Here is a 12,158-nt window from a genome sequence, read left to right as displayed (position 1 = left end):
CAAACCACTTTCACAACTGTTTGCAAGTGGATTTTGCTATTCTGCACAGCTTCAAAGAGCACTGAAAGCAGTTTGAAAGTGCATTATTCTGCATGTGCGGAATGAGCCATAGCTTAACTGGGGATCACTGAGCTGATTCCTAGAGTGGGTTTTCAGTCCTTATTCTTAGTCCTTTGCTTATCTGCTAGGTAGCCTGTCTCCGCTTTTAAAATTGCCAATACACTTTTATAGGGGCCACCAATAAAAATAAATTCATTTTGAAAACTGAAAGATTGTACAGGAGTTTGGAAGGAGGAGGGTATGTTGATGACGCTACAGGCATTAGCCAATAGATTCCCACCACAGAATGCCTTACTCTGTTTATTATCTATTTTTTAAAAAATTTTACTGGAGAAAAGGAGCCAGGAATATTGGCGTGTCCCTAAGGCTGTATAAAGCAAAATCACTAGTGCAATTGATATATGGAACTTTATTTTGTGTGGGTTGCAGTATTCAAAACATTGAAAGAGTGCAGGCAAAAAATTCTTGATTGATCTTTCAAGCTCTGCCTTACATTTCAAATGCAGCGATTGGGCTTGATGCAGGGTTAACCTCAGTTGAAGCTAAGCTATGGTTGACAGCTTTCCAATATCGGCTCGGACTGTTTGATCCAACTAAAGGTCTTATATATGCAATCTGTAAGGACCAGTTTATTTCACCTTGGAGCAAAAAAGGGGAGTTTAAATGGAGAACGTATGGATTTTGCAGTGAATCCCTGGCTGATTCCGCACGGCCAAAAACAGCGGTTTGAAAACGGTGTGAAAACAGTATAAATCCTTTTACACTGTTTTAAACCCTTTTACACCATTTTCACACTGTTTTCACACTGCTGTTTTTGGCCCATGCGGAATCAGCCCCTGATAGTGTTGGGGCAAAAGCAAGCACTAAGAGTAGTCAAAGAAAGAGTGTGGATTGTAGAGAAAACCCATGATAAGAACAGAATTAAATCATTTCTCTTTGACCCCATTACTTTGGCTGAATTAAAACTGGCAGCATATGCTAGACATTTGGATGTTCCAAAATTGAGATGATTTATGTTGCTGAGACACAATGTTTTACCTACTAAGCTGCAGTTTGATAAACAAAATAAAATCTTAAAATCAATTTTGTAAAGAGGAGGCCTGCACATGAATTTAAAGAAAAAGGGGAGTCTTATTCTAAAACCTAAAGTATTATTTAATTTTAAGTGCAACTATTCTAATATCTCTATATATAAAAAGCTAACCGTGTATTTGTTAGTGGTAGTATAACTCAGTAACTGCTGGGCCAATTCCTCTGAAAATTCCCAGCCACTATAGTCAGCCAGGTGAGAGTGCTTTTAGATGTTCACATACCTGAAATTTCACACCTGGCCCAGGTAAAACGCCTTTTTCCTGGTGCTCCATGGGGAAGGACATGCAGCTGCCTGTGTGTAACTGTCACCCTTAGAATGTTTGTGCAGCTTAGAATGTTCACTCAGATGGCCAGATATGAGCAGTGAAAACAGTACATAGGCAGTAACTCGAGTGGAAGTGAAACACATACACCCACATACACATGAGGAAGAGGGAAGGGAGGGAGAGGGAGGGGTGGCATGCAAGGGAAGAGAGGGAGGGAGAGGAAAGGGACGAAGGGGGAGGCATGCAAGGGAAGAGAAGTGAGAGAGGGGAGAGAGTGAGGGGTGGCATGCAAGAGAGGGGAGGCAGGGGGCCCAGCATCTTGATATGACCCACCCACCACTTCCCACCAAAGTGGAGGGAAAGGGAAGGGAGGGAGGGAGGAGGAGGGGTGGCATGCAAGGGAAGAGAAGTGAGGGAGGGAAGAGAGCGAGCGGCGACATGCAAGGGATGGGAGGGCGGGGCCAGGCACCCTAGATTCCCTGAATACTGCAGTTACAGTTAAGAAAACCAGGCACGCATTACTCAGGAGTAAGCTCAGTACAGCAACAGTGACATACTTTGAATGGCTGCGTCGCGCCTCTTGGAGGGTTTCCTCGGAAATGACACCCATTGCCACCAACCAAACTTACTCCCAGGTAAAGGATCATGACCAGTCAGCCTAGATGTGTGGGAGGGGTTCCTTTCCATCCCCCCCCAAGGAAAGCAGGCACACACATCAATGACATCGCACAGTATCAGGCTGCATGTTTGCATGAGCACGTACTGCTGGCCTCTGCAATTGATTTGCTGCTACTGTTCCTTTCCCATTTCACCACAATAAGCCACAGCAACGCATGGCCGGGCCCAGCTAGTCTGTATATAAATGTAGGCATTATCCTTAATAATTGGGTTGGCTTAAAGAGGCAGTTGTCCATCCTCTCCTAATAGGACTGCAGTTAGATCCTATGGATCCAGCCAATTACCGCCCAGTTTCGAACCTATCGTTTCTGGGTAAGGTAATTGTGCGAGCAGTGGTGGATCAGCTCCAGCAGTTCCTGTATGATGAAAATGCATTGGATCCTTTCCAATATGGTTTCTGTGCTGACCATGGGACCGAGACGATACTGGTCGCAGTGGTGGACAAACTCCGGCTCCACTTGGATAGAGGTGGTTCAGCGCTGCTGGTGTTGCTCCATCTCATTCCAGCATTTGATGTTTTAGATGTTCAAATCATGCTATATGAATAAACAAAAGGGTCTGGAAACAGTTTATTATAGATAAATTGTAGATGTCATCTCCCATACATTCCTGCCAATAATTCGGATCACAGGGAAAGGTCCTCCTGACAGTCCCACCAATCAAATAAATTTGCCTGGTGGGCATCTAGGAGAGGGCCTTTTCAGTGGCAACCCCACAATTTTCAGTTCAGTAAGCCTTTACTGGCATAGGATGTCAGGACCATGCCTGTCAGTACCTAGATGTCTTGCTATGTGGGAATTGCAAATGTTTTCCTGTAAATGCTTTCCTGTTTCCTTCTTCCCTTCCTGGCAATCTCCTGGCACCAGCTCATCTACAAAGAGATGCGAAAGGTTCCCAGGTTCTTTGAAGCTCTGTAGTGCAAGTGTTGTAGAAACTGTAGTGGACATTTGGTGTGGGACGAAACTGGGGGTGGGGGCTGGGTTGAAGGATATGGGTCCTGGATCTGAGCTCTTTAGCTCAGATCCTGCTTTCTATTGTTACTCTATGGTCCCTTCCAAACACGCAAAATAATGCATTTTCAAACCACTTTCACAACTGTTTGCAAGTGGATTTTGCTATTCCGCACAGCTTTAAAGAGCACTGAAAGCAGTTTGAAAGTGCATTATTCTGCATGTGCGGAATGAGCCTATGTGTTGCAAGAAATAAACTGCTTTAGGACTTTCCTATGGTCTCTGTTATTCCCACGTTCGAGACTCTGACATAGGAAACAAAACAGTGTAGAATACAGTTAAAATTATAAGATAAAACTTCACATTGAATCATGAGTTCAGTTTACAGACTTCAGCCAGGAATTTTGCGAATATGAGACAACAGTTAAAATCATTGCAGTTTAAAAGCATGGCTACTTGGTCTTACTCTGTATGGGTTTTCATAGAGTCAGTAACCTGTGATAACAAGCTGGATCTTAGTTTCTGATAAAATGGGCAGTGGAGGAGAATGTGCAAAATGGAGTCCAGCTGCCCTGGACACAACCCCACAATCATAGAACAAGCTCCCCAGCCCCCACACTGTCAAACTTCCAGAGGCAGTTAAAAACAGTTTTATTCAGGAGTGCATTTGACTAATTTAGTTTTAATGTATTGATTTAATTTATTAATTTATCTTTAAACTGTGACATAACGGGTTTTGTCATTGTTTTATTAATATTGTTTGTATTGGGGTGCCGTGTTCTAGCAGCATTCTCTCCTGACGTTTTGCCTGCATCTGTGGCTGGCATCTTCAGAGGATCTGATGGTAGGAATGGAAAGCAAGTGGAGTATATATACTGTGAGGTCAAAAGGTGAGGCCATCTGAATAGAGTAGCCTGGCATGTGAGTCACAGAGAAGTCTGTAGCATGGGAGTAACAATGAAGATAGCAAGGTCAATAGGTGAATGGATCTGAATAGAAGTATCCTGGTCTTTGTTTCCTTTGAGTGCTATAGTCTGTGTTTGTGTGGAGCTGATCAGTCACTGTCTTGATTCTAGAGTTTTTCAACACTGGCAGCCAAATTCTGTTCATTTTCATGGTTTCTTCCTTCCTGTTGAAATTGTCCATGTGCTTGTGAATTTCAATGGCTTCTCTGTGTAGTCTGACATAGTGGTTGTCACAGTGGTCCAGAATTTCTGTGTTTTCAAATAATATTCTGTGTCCAGGTTGGTTTATCAAGTGTTCTGCTATTGCTGATTCTTTCTGGCTGAAATAGTCTACAGTGCCTTTCGTGTTCTTTAATTCGTGTCCGAGCGCTGCTTTTGGTGGTTCCTATGTAGACTTGTCCACAGCTACATGGTATGCGGTATTGTATTGTAAAATACATTGTTTGTATTGTTCTTTGATAAGTGTTTTATTTATTTTGTAAGGTATCTTGAGTTCAGAGAAGGGAGAAAGGCAGCTAATAAGCATTTTAAACAAACAATGGATGTTGTAAAGTTGTTAACCAATGGGAAAACCAAACAGTATTTTCAAAAGATGTATTATATTCAGTCTTAAATTATAAGTGCATATTCCTAAAATCAGTGAAGGTATTCTGGGATGGTGTGAGATACATGACTCACTGGCTCATTCTGCACATGCAGAATAATGCACTTTCAAACTGCTTTCAATGCTCTTTGAAGCTGTGCGGAATGGCAAAATCCACTTGCAAACAGTTGTGAAAGTGGTTTGAAAACACATTATTTTGCATGTGCGGAAGGGGCTGAGCAATGAAAGCTGAGCAACTCAGAGGCAAGCTGATGAGACAAGGCAAGTCAGGAAAAGGAACCAAGTAGGTTTGAAGAACATCAAGGGAGTTTTAACCAGGAGGTAAAGGAACCAAGAAGGTTTGAAGAACATCAAGGGAGTTTCAACCAGGAGGTCTCCACCAGCTCGGCAGTAGCCTTTTTCTGGTTCCTGTTAAAGGGCTGCTGGGGAGCCAAAACTCAAGAGCCAAGTGGCCAGTGGTGTAGTGCCCACAGGGAGGGGCACGCGCGATGCCCCGGGTGCACCCTGGTGTGGGGCATTCCAGGGCACGGCCAGGGCATTCCGCGGCTGGACGGGGCAGGTAACGCTGCATCAGGGGCACAGGGCGCAGTTCCCCCTCACTCCTCCCCTGCAAGTGGTCTTATGGAAAATTACATTCCAAGGAAGGTTGAAGCTGAGATGTTAGTTTTGTCATGTCCAGAGACAGGTATTTGGAGCCAAATGTGAGGTATGAAGCTGTTATATGGCTAAAAGGTTTTTTTAGACCCTTTGACTTTCACTTTGCCAACCAGATGTCAATGCTCTTCATCCTTCAGTCCTGTCTTTCAGTCAGCCTCGGCTGCTCAACCTCGGCTCATGCCTGGGGAACGTGAGTGTGCTGCTAAAACCTATTCCTAATGGTTTATAGAGATCTAAATGGGATGAGCTGGGGATTATCGCTGGCTTTTTGGGGTGGGAGTAGAAAGATTAAAAAGCATGTGATGCTTGAAAGCTTCCTATTACAAAAAAAGCTTGTGTTTTGCTTTTTGTGGATTGCTATAATAGATAATCCATGACCTACATGAATTTTTAGCCAAACAAAAGCTGTTGTTATCAGACTTGCAGCCTTGGTGGTGGGGGGTGGGAGGGTTCTACAGCCCTGTCTGCATAAGTTTTACTAAAATGTATATCCTACCGAATACCTCTTTACAGCTATTTAAAATGCTAACCAGTGTACTTAAACTCATTACAAATTTTAGTCGCATATAAGAACTGCAGGCGAGGTGAGCAATAGGAGCTGTCCCCAGAAATGACATCAACTACTACCTGTTTCTGAAGGCCGTTTAAAATAATGTGAAAAGTCTACACATTGTGCTTAAAGGCCCACTTGTGGATCAGTCAATCAGTCTTCCCAGGAGTGATTTCTACTGTGAGGGCACCTGCATGGGAAGATGTAGGAAATGTGGATACTCCCAATCCAAGAGTTTTGATAAGACCATCACAGTTTCTTCAAGGAGTTCATATATTTTAATGTTTACTTTAACTGCCTACAACAGAATTAGGATGCCATCTTTCCATGTTTGTAGATTGATTTCGAATACCTTTAATGGCATATAAATAGTTTAAGATTAACTTAGCAAGATAATAACAGCCTTTACAACTTCTGACGAGTTAAAATAACACCATTTAAAAATTTAGCCACCGCTTCCAACAGCTCGTAGTTGTGGCTGTTTAAAAGATATATAACCTTCTGTTTATCTGTAATGCCTTCACTTCCATGCGAAGGAAGAGGGGATTATGTGCTTCTTCCACTACCTATCTCATAAAAAAGGACAGTTCAACAGCATATGGAGATACTGTTTCCACAGAACCCATGCCATTAACTGGGGCATATTTCAGCACTTTTCTTTATGTTGGGGATTCCAAGGTGGCGTCCAGGAGGCTAAAGGTGAGAGAGGCAGGGCATTACACCCTAGCCTAAGGTGGTTGCTCCTAAGCCATGCCGAGCCCTCAAATCCTCAGGAGATAAAGGTACTTCCAGGCTACAAGTGTAATCTATTCCACAGGTATTCCCAGAGAGAGATCCCGAGGGAACAGGAGTTTTATTAAGCTTCCTCTAGCATCTAAGTTTGAAACTCTCTATCAAAAGTCTCCTTCTTGATAGCCCCATAGACCTCCCTGCTCCTGTTAACATTAGCAGGTCCTCCAAGAGAGAAATGCCCAATTCATTAAGTTTGAAAACTTCGATTTTAACCCACCACTGGGTTGTGTGGAGAGATGGAGCCGCCCCTGGGATGTATAGTCCAGTTCATCTCGATTAAAACAAATCCCTGACCGAAAACTCTGAAATGTGCGGCACCAGACCAGAGTTTCCAGCCAATGCTGGCCTGTTTCTAAGCACAGGGCCGCATAGGGGGGGAATAGGAATGGGGCAAGCCAAAAGGATTTTATACAGAAAGTACAAGCTGGACCTCTTTTCAACCTCTCTTGCTCCATGCCCCTATCCAGATGGTGGGGATCCCATATAAAGGATTTGTTGGACTCACTTTGGCATTAAATGCTCTCAACGCATGCAGGGATGTATCCTCGGCCTTTCCCATAGCAAGAAGCGTTATAATGGCTGAGGTACTTTTAATTTAAGCGGCAGAGATGGGTCCCGATTCCTATGTAGTGTCCAGGAGGCCTCTAAGTGATGGTAGGTAAGCCCCTAGTGCATTTGCGGCATATGACTGCACCTGTCTTTCCGAAACTATCCTGTGGCCTCCATCCGCCAATGGTGGTGGCTTTCCATTTATGGAGTAACAAATACTCACAATTTTGGATTTATCTAAGTTAAAGTTGCAAATCGCTGAGTGTGCAGTATTCCTATACAACACTTGTAGTCCTGGACTTCGTGAGCCGAAAAGGCCAATAACTGCGTCGCCAGCAAACAGGAAGCAGGGGTATGGAAGTTGAGCCCAGAGGTGGACTATGTACTTGGGCCTCACTTAGGTGTGGGAAGCTAGATCGATTATTAATAAAAGAGCTTAAAGAGTGTAGGAGCCAATACGCAACCTTGTTTCACCCCTTTAGTAACTTGAATTTTTGGGGTTAACAATCCCTCCATGTTCCATCTCACGTGGCAATAGGTGTTTGTGTGCAGGATCTTAATTAATTCAAGCAACCTTGGCTCTACACCTTGGCTGCTGAGTTTCTTCCAGAGAATCTCTCTACTAACAGAATCAAATGCGCCCCGGAGATCAATAAAGGCTGCACACAAGGGGCTCTTTTTCCTCTTATATTTGGTTATCAAGCAACTTAACACCAGGCAGTGGGCGAGGGTTGACTTACCCCTTTGGAATCCAATTTGTTCTTCCCTATGACATTTTTTCTCAACAATCCAATCAGTTAATTTCCCAAGGAGGTATTTGGCATAAAGTTTTCCCAAGACCAAGAGAAGGCTGATTGATCTATAATTAGATGGACTGTTAGGGATGTTTGTAGATCAATATGGGGATATCCTGCTGTGAAGGACTCTAATATGTGCCCCAAGCAGTGGTGTAGCACCAAGAGGGCTGGGGGGTGCACTATGCGACAGTCGCATGGCAGGGCATGGCGGGGGTGTTCCAGGGCATAGTGGGATGTTCTGGGGCAGGCGTGGGACTCTTTAGTTTGGAGAGGAGACGTCTGAGGGGGGATATGATTGAAGTCTATAAAATTATGCATGGGGTAGAAAATGTTGACAGAGAGAAATTTTTCTCTCTTTCTCACAATACTAGAACCAGGGGGCATTCATTGAAAATGCTGGGGGGAAGAATTAGAACTAATAAAAGGAAACACTTCTTCACGCAACGTGTGATTGGTGTTTGGAATATGCTGCCACAGGAGGTGGTGATGGCCACTAACCTGGATAGCTTTAAAAGGGGCTTGGACAGATTTATGGAGTGAGAAGCTCACTTTATGGCTACTCAATCTTGATCCTCTTTGATCTGGAGATTGCAAATGTTCTAACAGTCCAGGTGCTCGGGAGCAACAGCCGCAGAAGGCCATTGCTTTCACATCCTACATGTGAACTCCCAAAGGCACCTGGTGGGCCACTGCGAGTAGCAGAGAGCTGGACTAGATGGACTCTGGTCTGATCCAGCTGGCTTGTTCTTATGTTCTTATGTTCTTATGTGGGCGTGGCGTGGTGCAGAGTGCATGCATCCGGTCCTGGCCCCAAGACAACTTTTATGATCTTCTGTACTCCAGGCTATGAGTTTCAGAGAGTAGCCATGTTGGTCTGCCATGGAAGAGCTAGATTTGAGTCCAGTAGCACCTTGAAGACAGAAGGCCAAGAAGATTTTGGGGGTGTCAACTTTCAAGAATCAAAACTGATTTCTTCTACCAACATATTTCCTCTAGCTCTGCTTTCACTTTCCACTGTCCCCGCAGCAAGCAAATCCACTTATAGTATGATTTTAATTTTGCTTCACTGCCAGAGTGGGAAAGATTTGCCAGTGGGCACAGCTTTGCCCTGGCCCTCTTTTTTTCTGCCCACAGTCAGCTGGCATAGTCTTACCCCTCCTCCTCCCCTCACTCTGCTTTGCACACTTCCCTCTCGCCCTCCTCCCTGTTGTTGACTATTCCTGCTTTTGGTCCTGCTGTAATTTGTATTGTCTGGGCCTCCCCACTTCTGTATATCTTTAGCTTTTTAGAATTAAAAAAAATTAAATAACCATATTGACAAATCGATCCTGATACTTGAAAAATGTAAAAATAATAAGAACTAGTGGATGCCCAATATGCCAAATGCCCAATTTCCCCCAGCATTTGATTGACAAACTGGAACGTCTCCAGCCTCGTAGTTTTGTACGAAAGCAATCAATTATTCCAGACCACACCAGGAAAAGCCTTGGGTTTGCATCACATCAGGAGATGGACACTTGTGAACCTGGGGAGCTTAGCAGATGGCCGTTCACAGTGCCCTTCTGAGGTTTTGCCATTTGCACACCACCATTACTGATAACCCAGGAAATAGCGCAGCACACCGGCTGGCTGGTAGTGAAAACGTCAACAAATATAGTCAAATAAATAATCTGTTATAGTCTCAAAACTCAGATGTATCTTATTGACATAAGTTCTTAAACTGTTAGTACAATTTTACATAGCAATGTGCTGAAATGGATCACAAATCCTAAACACAAAGAGGTATGGTTCATAAGAAGCTAAATTCCTTATTCAGTGCTATATATCTAAAGTAGCAGAAAGCAAACCGCAAAAGTCCATAACAGAGTGCGGTGCCAGCAATATCTTGCCAAAGAGTTTGAGTGCTGCTCCGCTGTTGCAAAATTCAAGCGTCACTGTCTGTAGGCTGCTCTGCTGCGGTAATGCAAGCCTCGATTTATGATGACATGAATAATTCAATAGTTCAGTTCATTCAAATGCAATCGCGTATTTGCGTTTTCAATCGTCCATCTTCTTCAGGAACATGTTAGTTTACTACAACTTAATTAAGCCAATCGGCTGTAATATTAGACAAGATGTCTTAGACCTCAGCCTTTAGCTATCCATGTGTTGTAGTGGTTAAGTGCTTGCACTGCCACTCACAAGGTCAGGAGTTCAAGCCCCCTGGGGGTCAGATCCTGGCAGCTGGCTCATGGTCAACTCAGCCAGCCATCCATTTATTGGTTGGTAAATGAGTACCTAGCTCATAGCTAGGGGGTAAAGAATAGCCAGGGAAAGCAATGGCAAACTACCTATAAAATCATTGCTTGCAGTGGTACCCCAGGGTTGGACACGACTGAAGGGGAAACTTTACCTTTATTGAGAGAACACCCTCTTTTCCATAAGGTGCCTCAAAGCTTCTTTCACATCTTTATTCCTGAGACTGTAAATATAGGGATTGGACATTGGTGTGATGACAGTGTACATGAGGGCAAAAATAGTCCCTTGGTGGGAAGAATAGCGAGATGCTGGTTGGAAGTACACCCCAATGATGGCCCCATAGAGGAGACCCACCATGGTGAGATGGGAGCCACAGGTGGAGAAAGCCTTCCACCTCCCCGAGGAAGAGAACTTCAACACAGCTGCCACGATGCGGACGTAAGTAAGAATAATGAAGAAAAATGGACCAAGGATGACGAGCCCCCCTTCAAAGAAGATGGTGGTTTCATTAATGCTGGTGTCAGAGCAGGAGAGCTGGAGCAAGGGTTGATGGTCACAGAAGAAATGGGATAGGCGGTTGTCCCCATGGAAACTTAGACGCAGGAGGAGGCCAGCATGGAGCATGGAGTGGAGGGTGGAAACCATCCAGCACCCAGCCACCAAATGTCCACAGACCTTCTGGTTCATCACTGTGGCATAGTGGAGTGGGTTGCAAATGGCAACATAGCGATCCAGAGCCATGACACTCACCATGAGGATGTCTGTGACACCAAACACATAGAAGAAGAAGAACTGAGCCATGCAGGAATAGAACGGGATCGTCTTGGAAGAGGAGAGGATGTGAACCAGCATCTGCGGCACCGTGACTGTGAGGAAACCCACATCCACCACAGAAAGGCTACGCAGCAAGAAATACATTGGCGTCTGAAGCTGTGAATTCACAGAAATCAGAATGAACATCATGATATTGCCCAGCAGGCCTGCACCATACATCAGCAGAAAGATGACAAAGAAGAGAATCTGTTGTTCAGGTTGTAAGGAGAAACCCAGGAGGACAAACTCCACAATGTCGGTGCCATTTTCACAGTCCATGGGGCCTACTGAGAGAATCACAACATGAGGCAGTCAGAAGAAAAGAAACTGGAAGGCCTTATATGTACAAATTCATGCCGGAAGGTAGGCCATTCAAGAAGAGAAAGGACATTCTGGGAACAAATTTAACTTGCTGAATGTCCAGTTTTGAAGATTCAGACTGTAGAGGTTGAATTGTTTTCTGTGTCAATGATCAAAATCTGTCAGATATCACTGCATTATGAACTCTCAGTGACAGAAACCAATGCGAACCTTATGTGTTAAAGACAGATGAGGGCACCAAAGTTTGCTTTGAGGAATAGCTATACTTGGTGTTCAATATTCTCCCAAAAGGAGCTATGTAAGCTCCCATCTGTGTTAATGAATAACACATATATACCCTCAAATAATTTTCTGGGTCCTCTCTTCTTTTAACTACTCCTATTCTTTCTAACCCTCACTTCATCTTGATAATCTTATAGCAACTCTTCCTTCTCTCTTTCTCTCTATCTCTATCTCTATCTTTATTACCCTTTATAATTGTGATGAGACATGGAAACTATACCAGTTCATAGAACTGCAACTGAATTACTTATTTTAATCATTCTATTTGTCTTTTTTTTCTGTAACCTTTGACTTGAATTTAATAAAGTATTTGAAAAAAAATAATTTTCTGGGCTTTCCTCCTTGTATTAATGATGTCTGTATATTCCTTACTTTTTTCTTTTTACCAGTTGTATCATTCTGTTAAACCCTATTTGGCGCATACTATACATTTTCTTTTCTGATGCCTAATAAAGGTCTAGTTTGAGTTCGAATAACACATACGGATAAACAACTATCCACATGCAACAGAGAATTTGACTAATTCACTGAAGTTCTGCCTTCT

General features: G+C 43.6%; 1 protein-coding gene across 1 annotated transcript; it reads right to left on the bottom strand.

Moving 5' to 3' along the window:
• Nucleotides 1–10,354: 10,354 nt before the first annotated feature.
• LOC125429504 (olfactory receptor 1B1-like) lies at nucleotides 10,355–11,290 on the bottom strand. Its single transcript, XM_048490662.1, has one exon. The coding sequence runs from the start codon at nucleotides 11,288–11,290 to the stop codon at nucleotides 10,355–10,357; it is 936 nt and encodes a 311-aa protein (XP_048346619.1).
• Nucleotides 11,291–12,158: the final 868 nt, after the last annotated feature.

The sequence above is a fragment of the Sphaerodactylus townsendi genome, linkage group LG03 (genome assembly GCF_021028975.2).
Source record: "Sphaerodactylus townsendi isolate TG3544 linkage group LG03, MPM_Stown_v2.3, whole genome shotgun sequence".
In the NCBI taxonomy this organism is placed as follows: Eukaryota; Metazoa; Chordata; class Lepidosauria; order Squamata; family Sphaerodactylidae; genus Sphaerodactylus; species Sphaerodactylus townsendi.
Note: the sequence above shows the minus strand (reverse complement) of the source record. Positions and strands in the feature narration are given on the sequence as shown.